This window comes from Falco biarmicus, chromosome 1 (assembly GCF_023638135.1).
Source record: "Falco biarmicus isolate bFalBia1 chromosome 1, bFalBia1.pri, whole genome shotgun sequence".
Taxonomy (NCBI): Eukaryota; Metazoa; Chordata; class Aves; order Falconiformes; family Falconidae; genus Falco; species Falco biarmicus.
The window spans coordinates 22,976,152-22,992,143 of NC_079288.1; the positions used below are offsets into that span (position 1 = coordinate 22,976,152).

At 43.6% G+C, this 15,992-nt stretch overlaps 1 protein-coding gene across 7 annotated transcripts in view; it reads left to right on the forward strand.

Annotated features, from left to right (window-relative positions):
- The window catches only part of LOC130151471 (protein spinster homolog 3-like), a 40,353-nt gene extending 34,409 nt beyond the window's left edge, over nt 1-5,944 (forward strand). For 2 of the 7 annotated variants that reach the window (XM_056343806.1, XM_056343790.1), the window contains one exon: nt 877-5,944. In XM_056343806.1, the coding sequence (XP_056199781.1) occupies nt 877-1,004 (128 nt within the window). In that variant the 3' untranslated portion in view covers nt 1,005-5,944. The remainder of the gene's footprint in view (nt 1-876) is intronic. The other 5 variants (XR_008822585.1, XR_008822582.1, XM_056343865.1 and 2 more) reach the window with 5 other exon arrangements.
- Nucleotides 5,945-15,992: the final 10,048 nt, after the last annotated feature.

Sequence of the window (15,992 nt, forward strand, 5' to 3'; positions counted from 1 at the left end):
TTTCATAACAGTTTTGTTATTAGCATGTAAATTGACTGTGTATCCTGCAGTAATAAAATGGCTGTAATTTGGAGAGATTAATGTAAAGTGCTGTCAAATCCCATTGTAGGAAGGGCCTTCGTAACTGCACTGTTAAGTGTACACAAATTTGGAATGTGACTGGATCCCAGTAGGCCTAACCCTGCCGATGGAGCTAGAGCAGGGCTCGGGGAGGGTACACTGCCTGTGTAAAATCGGGAGATTCCCTACAAGGCGCAAATCTGACCTGTACAGGACTTGGCTGCTATCGTGGTACTAAGATCCGACTTTACCTGCTCATATACTGTGGTGGGTTTTTTCCTACAGTGAATATTTTTTCTATGTTATGAAAAATGCTTTAAAATGGAATTGAAAGGTAAATTCATGCATTCAGGTATGCAGGTTCATTTTTCTTTTCAGTATTTAATGTGTTGGGCATTAGGCTTGAAACTGATGTATTAAGGATGAAGGTGACCATTTTTGAAAGTACTGACTTCAAGCTAGTGATTTAATTCCACCATAATGTATCCTCCTAAGTGTCTAACACTTTTTTCTTCATTCCTTTTTTCCGAAGTACCTTGCATGCCTCTGTTGCTAATGCAGCCGGTCTGAGCAGCTGTGTGTTCAACACTCAATAAAATCAGGCCATTTACTTAAAGACTTAATTATGGGTTTAGGAGCCTAATCTTAGGCACCTAATTTTTAAAATCTTGGCTGTAGGCATTTTTTTTCAGGAATATCTCTATCCCGCTGAATGAAAACATCACTTAAAGAAATGCAAGTCTGGCAGTACTCCTTAATCTTCAGTCTGGTAGATATCACACCTGTTAACTTCTTCATCACTTTTTGCCTTTATAGGTTACATTTTCAGTGAATTAACTTGTTCTTTTTGTGTATTGACAACCCGCCGCAGAGGAGATGTCACTGGAACTGGTGTGTCAGAGCTGGGAGCAAACAGAGCCGTAGTCAAAGAGGACGTGAAGTGAAAAAGGACACCTGAGTTGTTGCTGAGACTATTTCCTCAGTAAAACCAGGTGAAAAGGCATTTCTTCAACCCATCTGGATAACTCTGTGGATTCATCTGGTAGTGGATGGAATAAAATGTGGATCACAGTATAAAGGAACAGACTCCCCATCTCTGATTTTTCAGAGCGTTCCAGGAGGACAGCCTTGTGGTAGTACTGGAGGGGTGTATGGGTGTGAGCATAGAGGTGAAGAGGAGAGGTCATTGATGAGAAATGCTCGCTAAGTAATACAGGTCTTTTTACAGTAAACATATTAGTCCAGTTTTTGTATGAGGAATGACTAGGGATGATTCAGCTAAAGCATGTTTAATGGCAGCTAGATTGTGTTTAGCCAATATTTTATCCTAGAAAACTATGTTCATGATCTGATTTTTACCACAAAAGCTTCTGCAAGCCAGCAGTCTCTGTTAGTTGTCCTGCCAATTAGTGTAGGTAACTTAGGATGAATTGCATGGTAAGCTCTGAGCAAGGGAATTACTTTTCTTTGGTCCTTTGTTTGCCTGGAAGTCATGGAAGACAGAGCTGCTGGCCTGATCTGTGAAGTGAGGAGGCATAGCTCCTAAAGAAAATTGCGGTTCTATTTTTAGAATTGTTTTAATTGGGCATCAGATATGCACATTTCCAACCTATTAACCTGGTCACACTGTGTGGTCTGATCCTCCTCTAATAGCATGTGATTAAATGTGATTCATCATCATCTCCGCTATGCGCATGCAAGTGGGAGAACATTGATGGCGAAGCAGATGCAGTTATTTTCATACCAGTTGCTTTCTCCTGTAAATTGTTTGTATTGTTAAACACTGTCATGTTGTCTTAGGGGGGCTGCGTCTCCTGATTTAGTGCGATGACTGATGTTCTTTGCTGCAGTTTACCAGAGGCTCACAGGGCTGCTGGGAAGGGTGAGAGCGACAGAAACAACAGGACAGAAGCACGGACATTGGTGGCTTTGAAGGAAGTCAGTCATCTGTGGCTGGGGGAGAAGAATGTTTTTATGCTCACTGGGCTTGCCTGGACTTGCCAGCTTTATTAAGGAACTTTTATCTGTTTTTAAGGGCAAGGTATGGTAGGAAAGGAGAAAGATTTACATTTGCTGATGATCCATGAAAAGCACATGTTTAACCAAAAAAAAGCTCAAGTGAAGAGAAAGATCTAGTAGGGAGCCTGTAGCTGCCTAGAGGAGGGGAGTAGTCACAGGATGGGTCTGCTTCGACAAGTGATTGGTTTTTTGTGATCCCGACAATTCTAGAGCAGACTTTAACTGCAAGTAAGTACATTAAGCTTCTTAGGCATTGCAAACTTGCCTTAAAATCAAGCTGAACTGCCTACTTTAAGGTGCCTAATTTTCTTTCTGATGTGAGAAATATCTGCCCTCCGATAATGCTGCAGAGGTGCAAGGAAAGGATCCAAATACCTCCTCCTCCTCCTCCTTCTCCTCCTCCTCCTCCTCGCTCTTAGACTTTATTTCTAATGGCCTTGGAAAGTCAGTGTTCAGACTCCTGTGTTCTGAGGCAGCATTCAACAGAGGGGCTGGAATATCTGCTTGTTCCAGCAAGCACCTGCAGATGTCAAACAGGTTGTATGTGTGGAAGGCCATGGAGATTGCCAGAGAGACGGTTAGTTTGGGCTGTTTGTATTTTCTTCCCAGTCAAGCGTTGCTCCGTCCTGTCCTTCCCTAGCCAAATGCTGTGGCAACAGATAATGAGCGATAATGTTCCTCTCTATCTTCAGGCTTCTTTCCAGTCGGAGATGCCTCACTCTTCTGATAGCAGCCAAGGAAAGGTGAAGGTGTTTGACAAGAGCACACAGGAGACAGGTATCTCAGCAGCCTGGAAGAACGTGTATCTGCTTTTTCTCTCTTTTAAGCCTTGGAGTCGTGGCTCTAGGAGATGTATTACAGTGGCCAGGGAGTGCTGAGAGCCCGCAATGAAGCTGTCACCCATGCGAAGGTGAGACCTATCAGCAGATGAGGCTGGACAAGAACTAGCACTCAGCAAGGGTGTGAGTCAGATGGGGAGAGGGCTGGCAGGTGCGCAGAGAAGGCAGCGGAGTAGGCAGGCAGGAAGCAGCTGGCAGTGTAGGAAGAAGTGAGCTGTGATGGGAACAAACAGGAGGAGCAACTGGGAATGAGAAATGTCCTCGTTCATGCGCTGATATCCAGCATCCCATTCAGCAACAATGATAGTAGGATTTCAAAGAATGTCCAAATAAATTTATTCCTTTAAGGGATTTATTTTAATTCTTTATTAAAATAGGAGATAAATGTGCCTTTTCCCCTCTAGCCCGCTGTTTTGATAGGATTACCTTTAGCGTCACCCCATGGGCTTTTTAATTCTTCATTCCCAGTCTTCTATGTGAAGTCGTCTCAGCAGATCCAATCAGGTGTATTTCATTGCTCCACAGCAGAGAGGAAATGAATTTTTCTGATGAGGGGAAAGCACAGTGAATAGCTTGATTCTCCTCCCCAATACCATCTGCAGTCAGTTTTGTGCTGCAAATGAAGTCAATGTTTTCCTGGGTCAGAGGTGGCTAATTATTCATAGCACTTTCATTTCCAGCAGTCAAGTCGTCATATCTCTGCCAATCATCATCCTTTTTCATGTTGGGTTTACTTTGCATTGCTCTTAGGTTTGCAAATCTAGCTGCTATCCAAACTTGTCCTGTTTGTTGCTTTTCCTGGGCTAGTGCCAGTAGTTTTCTCGGCTTCTGAAGAGACTGACAGGAGGGCTCTGGCACCAGTATTGTAATCTTCTCCCATTTTATGAGATCATGTCTGTTTCAAAAAGAATGAAATAGAAAGGAGGGAAGAACATAACGCTCAGTTCATGTGTAACTAACCAACAACCCCCAGCTGAGTAGTATTTCAGTAAGTTGGGTCAGTGTCATCTGTGGGTTTTTTAATGGCCGTAAAGCCCAGGCAAGTGTATTAGTCAAGGTACAGCTGGGGTTTGAAACTTGACTGCCTTAACTCTTAGGCTGGTACGTTTCCTGCTGGTGCTCAGTGCTTCCCTCTGATGAGTGAGAGCGGATCTTATCAGCCTCTACACATAACTTAAGGGCAAGTGTCAAGAGGATGGGGTCAGGCTTTTCTCAGTAGTGCCCAGTGACAGGGCAAAGGGCAATGGGCACACACTGAAACACAAGAAGTTCCTTCTGAACATGAGGAGAAACTTTGCCTTGGGGGTGGCAGAGCCCTGTCACAGGCTGCCCAGAGAGGCTGCGGAGTCCCCTTGCCTGGAGACAGTCAAAGCCTGCCTGGACATGACTCCGTGCAACCTCCTCTAGCTGAGCCTGCTTTAGCGGGGGTTGGACCAGGCGATCTCCAGAGGTCCCCACCATGCTGTGGTCCTATGACTGTCCAGCACTCACATTGTTGCAGCGACCACAATGTGTTTACAGTGTCCTTTAGGCTTGTCCCTTGCAATTTTGCCCTTGGATTTACGGTGCTATTCCTAACGTAGGTTAGGAGAGTAAATGAGCATTACTGCCCATTCGCCGCAGCAAACTGACTGATGGAATGGAAACCCAAAGGAACTATGATCCAGCCTTGCACTTTCAGGTAGTAGTAAGGTGCTCTTTGCACAAAACTGTTTAGAAAGATTTTAAGAGGGCTCCAAAGGAGATGCTGATAATTAAAATGCTAATTAAAAATGTTCCCAACGGTATTCACTGATAGTGTTGCCAGAGCAGGTGAGATTTCAATTATCTTGCTATTCCTTTTGGAACTAGAAAAATGTCCTGTGGTGAGTTAAGATGGAGTACCTAAGGCATGCTTATTTCATAGCGTTTAAGTGCCGACTTGCCTCCAGATGCTTTCAGTTTCTCTTTTTCATCTTAAAAAAAAAAAAAAAAAAGGTTGTTCTGACAATTCTGAATGTACAGAACAGCCACCGAGGGAACCTGAAGCCTCTTAGCCTCCCAAGGGAGTGAGTGAGGCTGCATGTCTTCCACACCAGCTGCTTCCTGAGCCCACCTCACCGTACTCACTGGCTTTGCTCAGAGTGGAGTTGGGGAGAAGACAGTTCTGAAAGGCTTTGAAGTAACAGCGCCAGAGCAGGGGGGGTGGTGTCAGCAAAGAGCCAACCGAGAGTGCCATCTTCAAAGTCCGGTCTGCACAGACACCAAAGCAGAGCTTTCAGCTGCTCAGTTCTTACAGCCTGAACCAGCAGAAAACAGGTGAGTTTTCTCAGGAGGGCTCGCTGCTCTGCAGTTTCCATTGGCAGGAGTTTAAACATGCTCAGTGCCATAACCGAGAAGTAGGAAATGGCCCACAAAGGCAGGACTATAACAAAAAGAAAGCTGGAGACGGAGCAATCAAGGGAGAGATGACTGCAGTAGAGGCAGATAGCATGGATCCACACAAAGGAGAAACGGGGCTGCCAGATGTCTGATTAAAAGACGTGCTATAGTTAGGTGGAAAGCTGTGGGCTTCCACACAGGAATACCAGGACAAAGGCTTGACAGCCTCTGCCTCTTGAGCATGGTGATCTCTGTAACTAGGGGATGCAGAAGTTTCACCGATTTTTGTTGACTAGATCCTGTACCATGAAGGATGTGAAAGGGAATTCTATGTAGCATGGTATGTAATTTTAAATTTTAGAAAAATGTATTTTCTGTAGCTAAGATGAATCCTGCTTCCAGCCTTCCTCTGAGAGGGTGTCTTTCATGCCAGGTGAAGTATTTTCTGAATCAGCATCTTTTAATGGTGTAGTGTGCAACAGGTGGTGATGGAAGCTAATGATGGTGCGTAGAAAAAGCATTCAGGAAGGATTTGACAGACAAGAAAGAAATGTAAAAGTGGAAGAAAGTGAACATATGCTAAACCAGCGTGTCTGAAACTAATGTGATGTAAAACGACTCAAGCTAATGAAGCTTTTCATGAAATAAATGTCTGCTAAACTCTACCTGGAATACTGCACTGCCTCTTCCTTATATCCCAGTAATTTGTATTCCTCTAATACTTACATGTAAGAGTGGAGAATGTTATAATTGCTATTCAAACATGGTTTTACTTCACACTTCGCAATAACCCCAGGCTGTGTTTGTCTTTTAAAAAGTATAATGTCTCTGAGACTCCTTTTTTAAATGGTGTAGTAAGTTTGGAGACAATTTAGATCTGTTTATAAAAGCAGGGTGTTGTTTAATAAGTGTCTGTTACTGGTTGCATTTTACAGGTAAATAAAACATTGCAGTCTGACGCTTAACGTATACGTATATTTATATACAGAGAGAGAGAGAAAATACAGTACTAAGAAGACAGTTGGAATTGAGCCAGTGGAATAGCTGTAGTGGTAAGATACACCTGTACCCCCTCAGCCAAGATATGGTGAGTGAGAAATTTGTGTGCATCACTCAAATACCAAAATTATTCAGCAGAGGTCGTTCCTGAATGGTTGTGACCACCTGCTCTGAAGAGGAGACAAATAAGGCAAGAGTGAAAGTGCTGCATTTAAGCAGTGCCTGATAGAAAAAGATTCTCTAAAACTTTGCTGCTCTATCTCAACAAAGATGACGTGTTTTACAGGCTTCCCCCACCCTCCTTCATAGTGAAAGAGCAAGGACTCATGAGAGGATGAAGTCACAGAAGGCTATGAAGTTAAAATCAAAGCTGTTTTGTTTTGTCCTTGCACAACTGGCTTGTCTGTCCAAGACAACTCTGTCATCCAAAACTATCATAAGACTTCCTGAAGCAAAGCATTTCCCACTGCCAAAATCCAGCCAAAAGAGGAGACTGCCCGATACCTTCCTGTGTACCAGAAGTACTGAGAGTGAACTACAAGGAAACATTTCCAAAGGTTTCTGGTGGGCAACAAGAAAAGAAATCCATGAGATGAACAACAGTTCCTTTGAAGTTTCTTAGGTAACTGTTTTAAGATTAGACAGTAGTTTTAAACCCTGTACAGTGTTTCTTGCATTTTTTCCTGAAGTAACCCAGGCTGGTCCCCGCAGGAGGCAAGATACTAGTTTTTTGCTGGTCGGAGCTGATAAACTTACTCCTGCGTCTCCCCTGATTGAAGATGCTGCCAAAATTACAGTGAAAGCAAGATTTGTTTTGTTAATATCTGCAAAAAATGCTGATACGCAGCGGTGTTCTACAGCTTGAGACTAACATTGAATTGTTTTATATTGTCACGGCCTGGTTGGACAAGGTGCAAGATCTCACTTTAAATGGAAGTAACACTTGAGGAGTATACAGATTTAACCACTGGACAGCTCATTGCACAATCCCTAGGAGCTCTCTAAAGACATGCTGAGTTTTCCAAAATATTTTGTATCTTCAGTTGAGATTGTTACACTTTTGGCCAGCATTCCTGCAGGGTGGATATACTGTGCCGAGTAGTTTGGAAAATCTGGTCACTTACTAATTGGGGAAGGGAGGCGGAGGGAACTGAGTCTCGACCATTGCTTCCAAGCAGTTGGAGCTTGAGAAAAGCATCCTCTTACTTGAGTTTTACGTGGTGCTCGGAAGGGCCATCTGGCTTTCTGTGACAGCAGAAGGGACATAGGGAACACGACAAAGCATCTATTGGCCAGGCGCGGCTCCTGCTTCTCAAAAATCTAATTCAGTGAAAATCAGCTTTAGAGGTTTTTTTGTAGAGCTTCAGTGGCAACAAGCCCATTTTCTGTATTACAGGATAAAATGCATAATAAAGGACACATGTTGATTACTTTTAAAAATAAATATAGTGACCTGAAGTAGAAAGGGAATTACTTAAAGGGGAAGATGAAATATGAATGACGATTCATTTCCATAGGTGGCTCGAGTGTGTCTGTTGAAAATAAACAATCATGCGTGCAGGGAGACTTGACAAACCCAGCCAAGGGTGTTTACTGAACACACCGGTTTAAAAAATAAGAGTCTTGATCTGCTCTGTGGCGGAAGGGCTTGTATTGATAAGAGGCAAAGGAAAGATACATCCACCTGCTTTTAAAGAGAAGACACTGAACTGGCTAGAAGGGAATGAAATAGCTCTGCGCTCCTGGCAAGCTAAGGGTGGTTATTTTAGCATCACTGTGTGAGTCTGTCTGTCTCGCTGCAGGGTAGGAATTGCTCACTTGTGTGATCAAGTCCAGTTTAACTCCTGGCCTAGCCCTGCTGGAGTGGCACCTCTGAATTCTCCGTGTCACTGAGAAGCTCCCACTGAGGGACGCTCAGGGGTAGCAGTGCATTCATTACAATACGACTTCTTAAAACCGTCATTCGGAGTGCTGCTAGGCAATGCAGTTAAACATGGCATTTAATTACATTGCACCTCCAAAAAGTCCCATGAAAATTAATAATGTTACATTATGTTTGTACAGCAGAAACCAGAAGAGGGATGTTAAACTCCTGTCACTAACATCCACACCCTAACCATTTCAGAATCCTGATCTCTTTGAATGGGTAGGGAAGGAGCAGCAGGTATTCAGCATTGATCTCTCTGCAGGAAAACTGCTGAAACCAGAAGGGTAGCTTTTAATATGTAACTTACATATTTTACATGCTTGTGAACTATATCTTGGGCTACATACTTTGCCTATATTTAGCATACCTTCATCAATCACTTTATGTTGCACTTGCATTACTCCTATTTTAAAATTTCATCAAACACACAGTCTTGTCAAATATTAACTTTTCTAATGTTTTATGAAGGCACATGGTGCTCAGACATCCTTATTTTCTAGTTTGAAAAGGCTCTCAGTGTTACAGGGGACTTTAATTATGCCGATTACTCCTTTAATAGCAACCATGTGTTCTCTCTCGTTTTAATTTAGACCACTGCAAACTTATTTCAGTCTCTGCTCAACCACAGGTAGTTTTCTAAGTCTTGTAAGAGCTTGCAGCTTTTTAGCTAGGCTTCTCAGTTATTTTCTGTTTGTATGTCTTCTTTAGTAATAAATACGTTATTGTAAGTGACAAATACTGTAATGCAGCAAATGCTGCTTTGTTTAGGAAGCATTTCTGGTTTGTCATGCTCAGGATATTACTAACTAGAGTCTCCATCAACAGGTCTGCCTTGCAATGCTCAAGGCTGGGTTTAGACATACCAAAAAAACCCCTGAAGACAGATTTCTGTGTCTGTAGAGAAATAGCAAGTCAAACAGTTTCCAGCTCTCAGCCACCTGTATGAGATAGAAAGTGTAAGAAGTGTTAGGGAACAAAGAACAGTCCTGGGAGGGAAGAAAAACAAAGCATCCTTCAGGCTATGTATCTCTCTAGCTATGAGAAGACTGCTGCCTCCAGAAGGGAACGCTGGCGATGGTGTTGGTAAGTTTTTGTTTGTTAACTAGGCTTTGAATGAGTTGTTTGGCCTGTGACTACTTCATCTTGAATACAAAAGCTGAAGATAAAATGTGCAGTTGTCTGTCACGTGTTTGGGAGGTGACCTTGCTGGCGTTTATGCAAAAAGAGTGCACTGGTTCACGTATAACCTCCACGCCCCCACTGGTTTCTGTCCCACATTAAACTGGACGCTTTCTTGGCTATTGCTTGCTGGGGTCTCAGGGAGCTTTCCTTTAGGGAGAGGGGCCTGGAGTGGGACAGTGCTGTTGCTCTGTTAGGTTTTGCTTATGCTTCGTTGAAAAGTAATACTTAATGAGTAGTACAATGAAAGAGGAAAATTAATGTGCACTTTGAAGGGGCACACAACCAGTTTGCCATTTGTCAGCTAAAAGAGTGATCTCTGTGCACAGCGCTTTTTGTCATCTACATGGGGCCGGGGGTGGTGTCAGTTACAGGCTGGCTGAATGTGCCTTGTCATCGCCTTTGGTTTTGCAGAGCACCGCGAGCGCCTGTGGTGCTGACCCATTCATCTGCAACGGGTGTCAAACCACCGCTGCGCTGCCCGCTCGGCCATAGCGATACCTGCGCTGCCGTGGCTGGCCTGCCCTTCAAGGGCACGCTGCTCCAGGCCTCCTACTGCTGACAGCTTTGAAGCCCTAATATTGTATGAGAAATAACAGTATCGGTGCTGAACCAAGAGCCCTAAAAATGGAGAAACCAAGTGTGGAGAGAGAGCAGCCGTGCGTGCGTGTTTTATCTGTGGTCTGCAGCGTGTCCTCCGTAAGGCTTAGTTGTGAAAACTGTATTGGATCACATATTCTTTGCCAATGCCAGATTGTTTCCTATAATCTTTTTTTCTTTAAATGCCATGTCTGCTTATAGCTTTTAATTATCTTACTTAAGCGTATCTGTAGCTTTAGTAAACAGCTTTGTGGATTTTGCATTAAATTTATTATTTTCCCAATACTCATCATTCTTATTTTAATGTTGTCATACAACTCTGATGTGTTACCCTAAATACTTCCACATATACCTTTCAAACCCTTCTAGCTCTCCCCTGATAACAAATCCCTCTAGTCCTTTTAATTATATTTACAGTTGGCGTATTTACTTTGTCTGTGCTGCTATAGGACTGTCAGAATTTTCAGCAGTAATCTTCCTCGGACTACAGCTATCAAAACAGCCTGCCAGTCTCCCATCTGCTAGGGAGCATTCCTGTCATGTGTTGATTGTTGTCAATAGGTTGTGTTTGAGAATTAGGATATTGCCCAAAATCCTTGTTTGGCTGACAAGCCCATTTTCTGTAACATCTTGTTTAACTTCTGCTGTAAGCGAAATTATCTAAACAAGAATATGGCACGCAACAGAAAGCATCGCACGCTGCATATGGTATGGCCTTTGTTGAACTGTTTCCTCCCCAAACTACTCATCTAATAATTGAAGGGCTGGTTGTGGTGGTTTGGGAATCTCTTCTCATGGAGATAATTATTGGGGTTTTATATCCTTGTGATTTACCAGAGACTTGCTCTGAGCATAATTTTCTGTAATGAAGTGCAGGCGCAAATCAAAATGCTTTGGCTTATGAGTGACAGCAAGGTTGTGGAAAGTCACGTAGTGAATGGAATAACGTAAAAAGAAAACAGGATGTTTCTCAGCTCCGTAAGCTCAGGGTCCCCTGTGCAACTGGGCAGAAGGCTGGAGAAGCTCCTCAGAGTGGCTTGTCTGCGCTTTCCCAGCGTGGAGTGTGATGAAGTGGCTGGTATATGGACTGCTTTCTGCTGGCTGCGTGAGATTAGCTGGTGGAGCAGGCTGAAGAGAACAAGATGTAATAGCTGTGGTGTGGCAGCTGCTCCAGCCCTGTGTATGTCTCTCCATGTAAGCTATCACTGCGAGGCTCTCTTTTCTTTTTTTTTTTTTTTTTTTTCCGCCCCCCCACACCCCTGCCCCCCCTCTAATAATGAAGAATAATAGATAACTGGAGATTACGTTGCTGTCTGCTTCATCGTGAAAAAGGACTCGAGGCCAGCTTTTCCACAATAATTCACCCATGTGCCAGCTGATGCATGCTGCTCTAGATATGCTGTCGTTTAACAACAGGAGGGAAAATGCTGCCGCTGGTGGCTGCCTGGGGAAATCCAGTAGAATCCAGGGTTCCTAGGCTTTTTTAAGACAAACTACCAATTTTATTGTGTTTTCTCACCTACTGGAGGAAGGTGATGCTTCCTGTTCAGAGGCATGACACCCACCTAGAGTTTGCAAAGGGGTCTAATACGCTGCTTTAGTAGAAAGGACTCCAGCTGTGGAGTCTCTTATGGTTAATGTGAGGCAGGTCCTCTCCGGACAGAATTACCAGAAATGGATTTCCATTTTTGGTTCTGCCACAGACAACCTACATGAATATTCTACACATTGTTCAGCATGTTGAACGGAAAGATCGCTCTGTGCCTAACAGGAGGCCGCAGCGCTATTGCTACACCTTGTTGCCACTTTAATCTTAACTGCCACCTTTAAGCTTTCTGTAAGCTAGCTGGTTGCAACAAACCCAAGCTTCTGCTTGTCTCGGGTAAATGCTGAAAAGTGAATTTTAATGATTGTGTAGATTAAAAAAAAAAAAAAAAGTTTGAAACTTGCTGCTATTATCGGGCAGTGAATACGGGTAGTAGAGCTGTTTTCCTAGCACGTAGGTGATGTAAAACTATTAGACTCCATTACAAACTCTGTCACTACACCGATGCTCATCCCACTTGGGCTTCTAGCAGTAATCCCCACCGTGAATGCCATCAGGCTGAACGAAAAGATTCCCGTTATCACTCATGTAGCTTTTGCAACTTCAAAGTCTCTAATCGTGTGCTGCTGAGGTGGGTCACTAGTCCTCTGAATCCTGCAGGGACAGCACTAACGTGTTTCTTAGCAGATAAAGGCGCCCGAGGCGAATGCAAGTAGGACCATTCCCCAGTCACGTTTTTAATTGCTTTGCCCTGGATCCGGCTTAATTTTGACTCTTATCATAGTGCCATAAATTAAATATTGGAGATTTGACAGCTCCCTACTGGTCACATTTGCATCGGTTTCAACAATAGGGCAACGCAAGCGTGCCTTCTGTTAGGCTGATGGCTCTTGAAATGAGTTGGGCATCCTTACCTGCCTGAAGGCTGTGTTGGCGTATTAATTCTGTCAGGGTGAAGGGCGCTGGTACCTATCTTACTGAGTTCGCACCGTGCAAAGCATCTTCTGATTGAGCTGTCAATGCGCAGGCTGCTCCTTACTTGTCAGGCTTGTCTTTGAACTCCGTGAATTTGTAACAACCTGGAGGAGAACGGCACTGAGTAGTCTGAGCGGAGCCTGGGTGCATCCTAACCGCTGTGTGTGTGAAGAGTTACGGCTGCAGTGAAAGTGCTCTCCAGAGTGCGTTGTTTATCCAACTCTCTATTAGTTGCTAAAAATTCACTGCTGCCGTCAAACCTCTGGCTGGTGAAGGGAGCTGGAATGTCTTGCAGTGATCCCCAGCATGCGGGATGATAACTGATGGCCTGTCTGTTGGTGAAGTATGAGCTATTTTGGGAAGCAGAGCAGTAGCACTGTCTTGTTTGTAGGAGACCAGCCTGTACCTGGCACTGAAGGATGTCTAACCCAAGTTGGTGCCTCAGGATAGAGAAAGGGTGATAACGTGAATTAAAAAATGGAACAGTTACTTTTGCAGTCTTCCTCTAATGTTAGACTGATCACTCAAAAGAGGGAAAAAAAAAATTAAATTTGCATTACAGACTTGGGTTAAAAAGTGGAGAGACTGTTCTGTGTCGTGTATAAGCTTTTGTTGGGGTTTTTTTGCACTGACAGTTGCACAAATTTGCACAGATTGCACTGACAATCTCAGTGCAAAGGAGAATTAGATTAATCTCTTGATTTAACCTGGCTGTCATCATGCAATCTCTCTGAAAGATTGCAGTGCAGCTTCCTCGATCTTTAGTTGACTTTTTCTCTCTGCAGCAGCTTCTCTTTATGCCGCAGGTCAATGGTGCTGCTTCAGGATTGAACCAATTGCAATGCTTTGTTAAATCAAGGTTTTGTTCGCCAGGGAAATGACATCACATGGCAGAGAACTGATTGCTGTCCTGGGCTCTTTTGTGTTACCCGTTACTGCTTACTGATAAAATGTTGGATGCCACTCCATGAGACTGCTTCTGAAGCAGTCCAAACAATTTCATTGGCTGACATCAGCTTTAAATGTTATTTCCTGGACAGCATCTGAGTAATTTAAAAAAAAACAAAAAACAAAAAACAAAAAAAAAACCCCTAACAACCCCCAAAATTAGATTTCAGGACTCTTCAATTATATTAAAAAGCTCTGCTCAGGAAGAGGAGGGCTGGCATTCTAGAGCACAGTTCAGCACATCATTCGTGTGGATTTGTCTTTTGGATTTAACCAAAAATTTTTTCTTTAATTTTGTTTTTTAGTTTCTGAGATTAACTCACGGGTGAAAGCTGGTCTCTACCCCTGCCTAGAGTGGATCTAGGGTCAAATCTATGGTCAAGAAGAGAAACAGCATGAGTTTAAACCAGGATTTTCTGTCTAGTACCCTATTTAGTAGCAAAGTGGCTGCTTTGGGTTGAAGCTGCTTTTTTGGCATTAAGAAGCCTTCATTTTATTTCAGGTCAGGATTGGAAGCAAACATGCAAATCTGGACACGTGTGAAGCTGAATTCCCACATAGTTAATGTTGCTGAGGCCCTGCGTAGAGACAAATGGTACTGACTGTTGGAGTGGTCTTTTTCTTTCGGTAGAATAAAAAGGGTTAAAACCAGATGGTCAAACCCCTGGTGTATCTAGAACCATCAGCCCGAGACTTAATACCTTACCCCCTGCACCACCAGGTGTGTAAATAGTTAACAAGAGACTTTCTGCTTTGTGGAATGTGCGCTGTTAGGTGTCTGTACCTGCTTTTCTGCTCTAATCAAGAAGAAATTCATACCTGTCAGATACAACGTTTATTGTGTCATGAGCTTACTGTACCTCCGGCTCATGCTGATTGCATAGAAGGAATCCTTCCATGCATAAGTGGCTTGAATGCTGCCTGTCCAGGCACACTTGTGTCATTTTAATACAGTTAATAATAATAGCAATTTAGGAGAGAGAGCGTTTCAGAATATGTCTGCCCCTCTAATTGTGGTTTGGAGAAGAAACGCACCCTTTTCTAGGGCTGTATTATCTAACAACTATCTACCGCAGGTTTTCTTCCATTAAGCATCGGGGCTCGAGTATCTTGTAGGTCTGCCCTGTTTTGCTCCTTACAAGCCTTCTGCTATCTGCTCCCTGTGTTTTCGCAGAAGGATGTAGGAGTTACGTTACCAAGAGCACAGCAGTGGTGTTTGGCATCAGTGTTACGAAGATGCCTTTTCCGTGACCCTAGATACGTGCCACGTATCTTCAGTGATGTGACATACAGGCTATTGAGCTCTCTGGAAAACTACCTTTAAAGGATCTCTAACTGCAAACCCTCTGGATGGGTTTGGAGGGTGATATGTTTTTCCGTATGAACCTTGGAAAATTTGAGACCTTTAGAAGAATTAACAACCTAGAGTTGCTGTTAATTTGTTGTGCTGACAGTGACAATTGACTTCAGCTTCACAGAAGAGCTGGGTAAAGCAACGCTTCCTCTCGTGCATAGCAAGTATTTTCTTTGATCTTTATGACTTCCAGTGTGCCGGAACATCTAGATACTCCCGAGCTCTTCTCCCATTACTGCTAAACTTCTGCCATCCTATGAATGTGTGGTTGTGAGCCTCAGGGGTTTGCATGAGACTTTGATGTTGAACGTCAGAGCACTCCTCCAGCCAAGCTCCTCTCTCTGGGTGCTTTGTGCTCCCCAGCAGATGGTACTTGTTGGCCTGCACTGTTCGACTTAGGCATTTACCAAGCTCTTGTGCTCGTCGCATGCAGGTTGCTTTCAGTGGGAGTAAGACAGAGTGCTGTCCTGAAGGGAACAGAATCAAATATAAATGAAGCAGAAGGCACAGCGGGAAGCAGGCTGAAAGCTCGAGATGTACCAGTGCACTTTGGAGAGCTGCCTGCTGACTAGTGAAATAGCCAATCTAGTCATAGGAGGGAGGGCCGCTTTCCCCTTCTCCAGAGCACGGAGTATTTACATCTTCTTCAAACACATTTAAAGAACAAAGTTAGATGGAAATACCTCCTGTTCCCTTCTGACATGTGCTTATCTGAGGCTGCTTCTGCTTCTCTGTGGGAAAGGCTGCACTTCCAGGATTGCACCACACTGATGAAAACTCACATTATATCGCTCTGTCAGCCAGCAAACAAAACCAGTCTGTGTTGTATGCCTCTATCACGCATCTTGCCTTGCAAACAGGGGAAAGATGTGGCCTGGTACACGTTAAATACGCTCTCAGCTCTAGTGCGATACTGTATCTGCCTGAAGTGTTTAACAACTGAGAACACAAAGTTTAGTGCTTCATTCATCATTAATAACACCTGAGGGGTTTGGGGTGCTTTTGGCGATGGAATGATGTATCGTCACATGTAGGATACAGCGTTAGATCCAGTCTGGATTGCTAGACAAAGGTGTGCCTATGCTAAGGTTGTGAAATAAAGCTGCTTTTCTTACGGAAGAGAGAAGCAACTACCTTGAGAGTGCAAATCCTTCTAGTCCCTGACTGTTCAGCCACCGGCAGTAG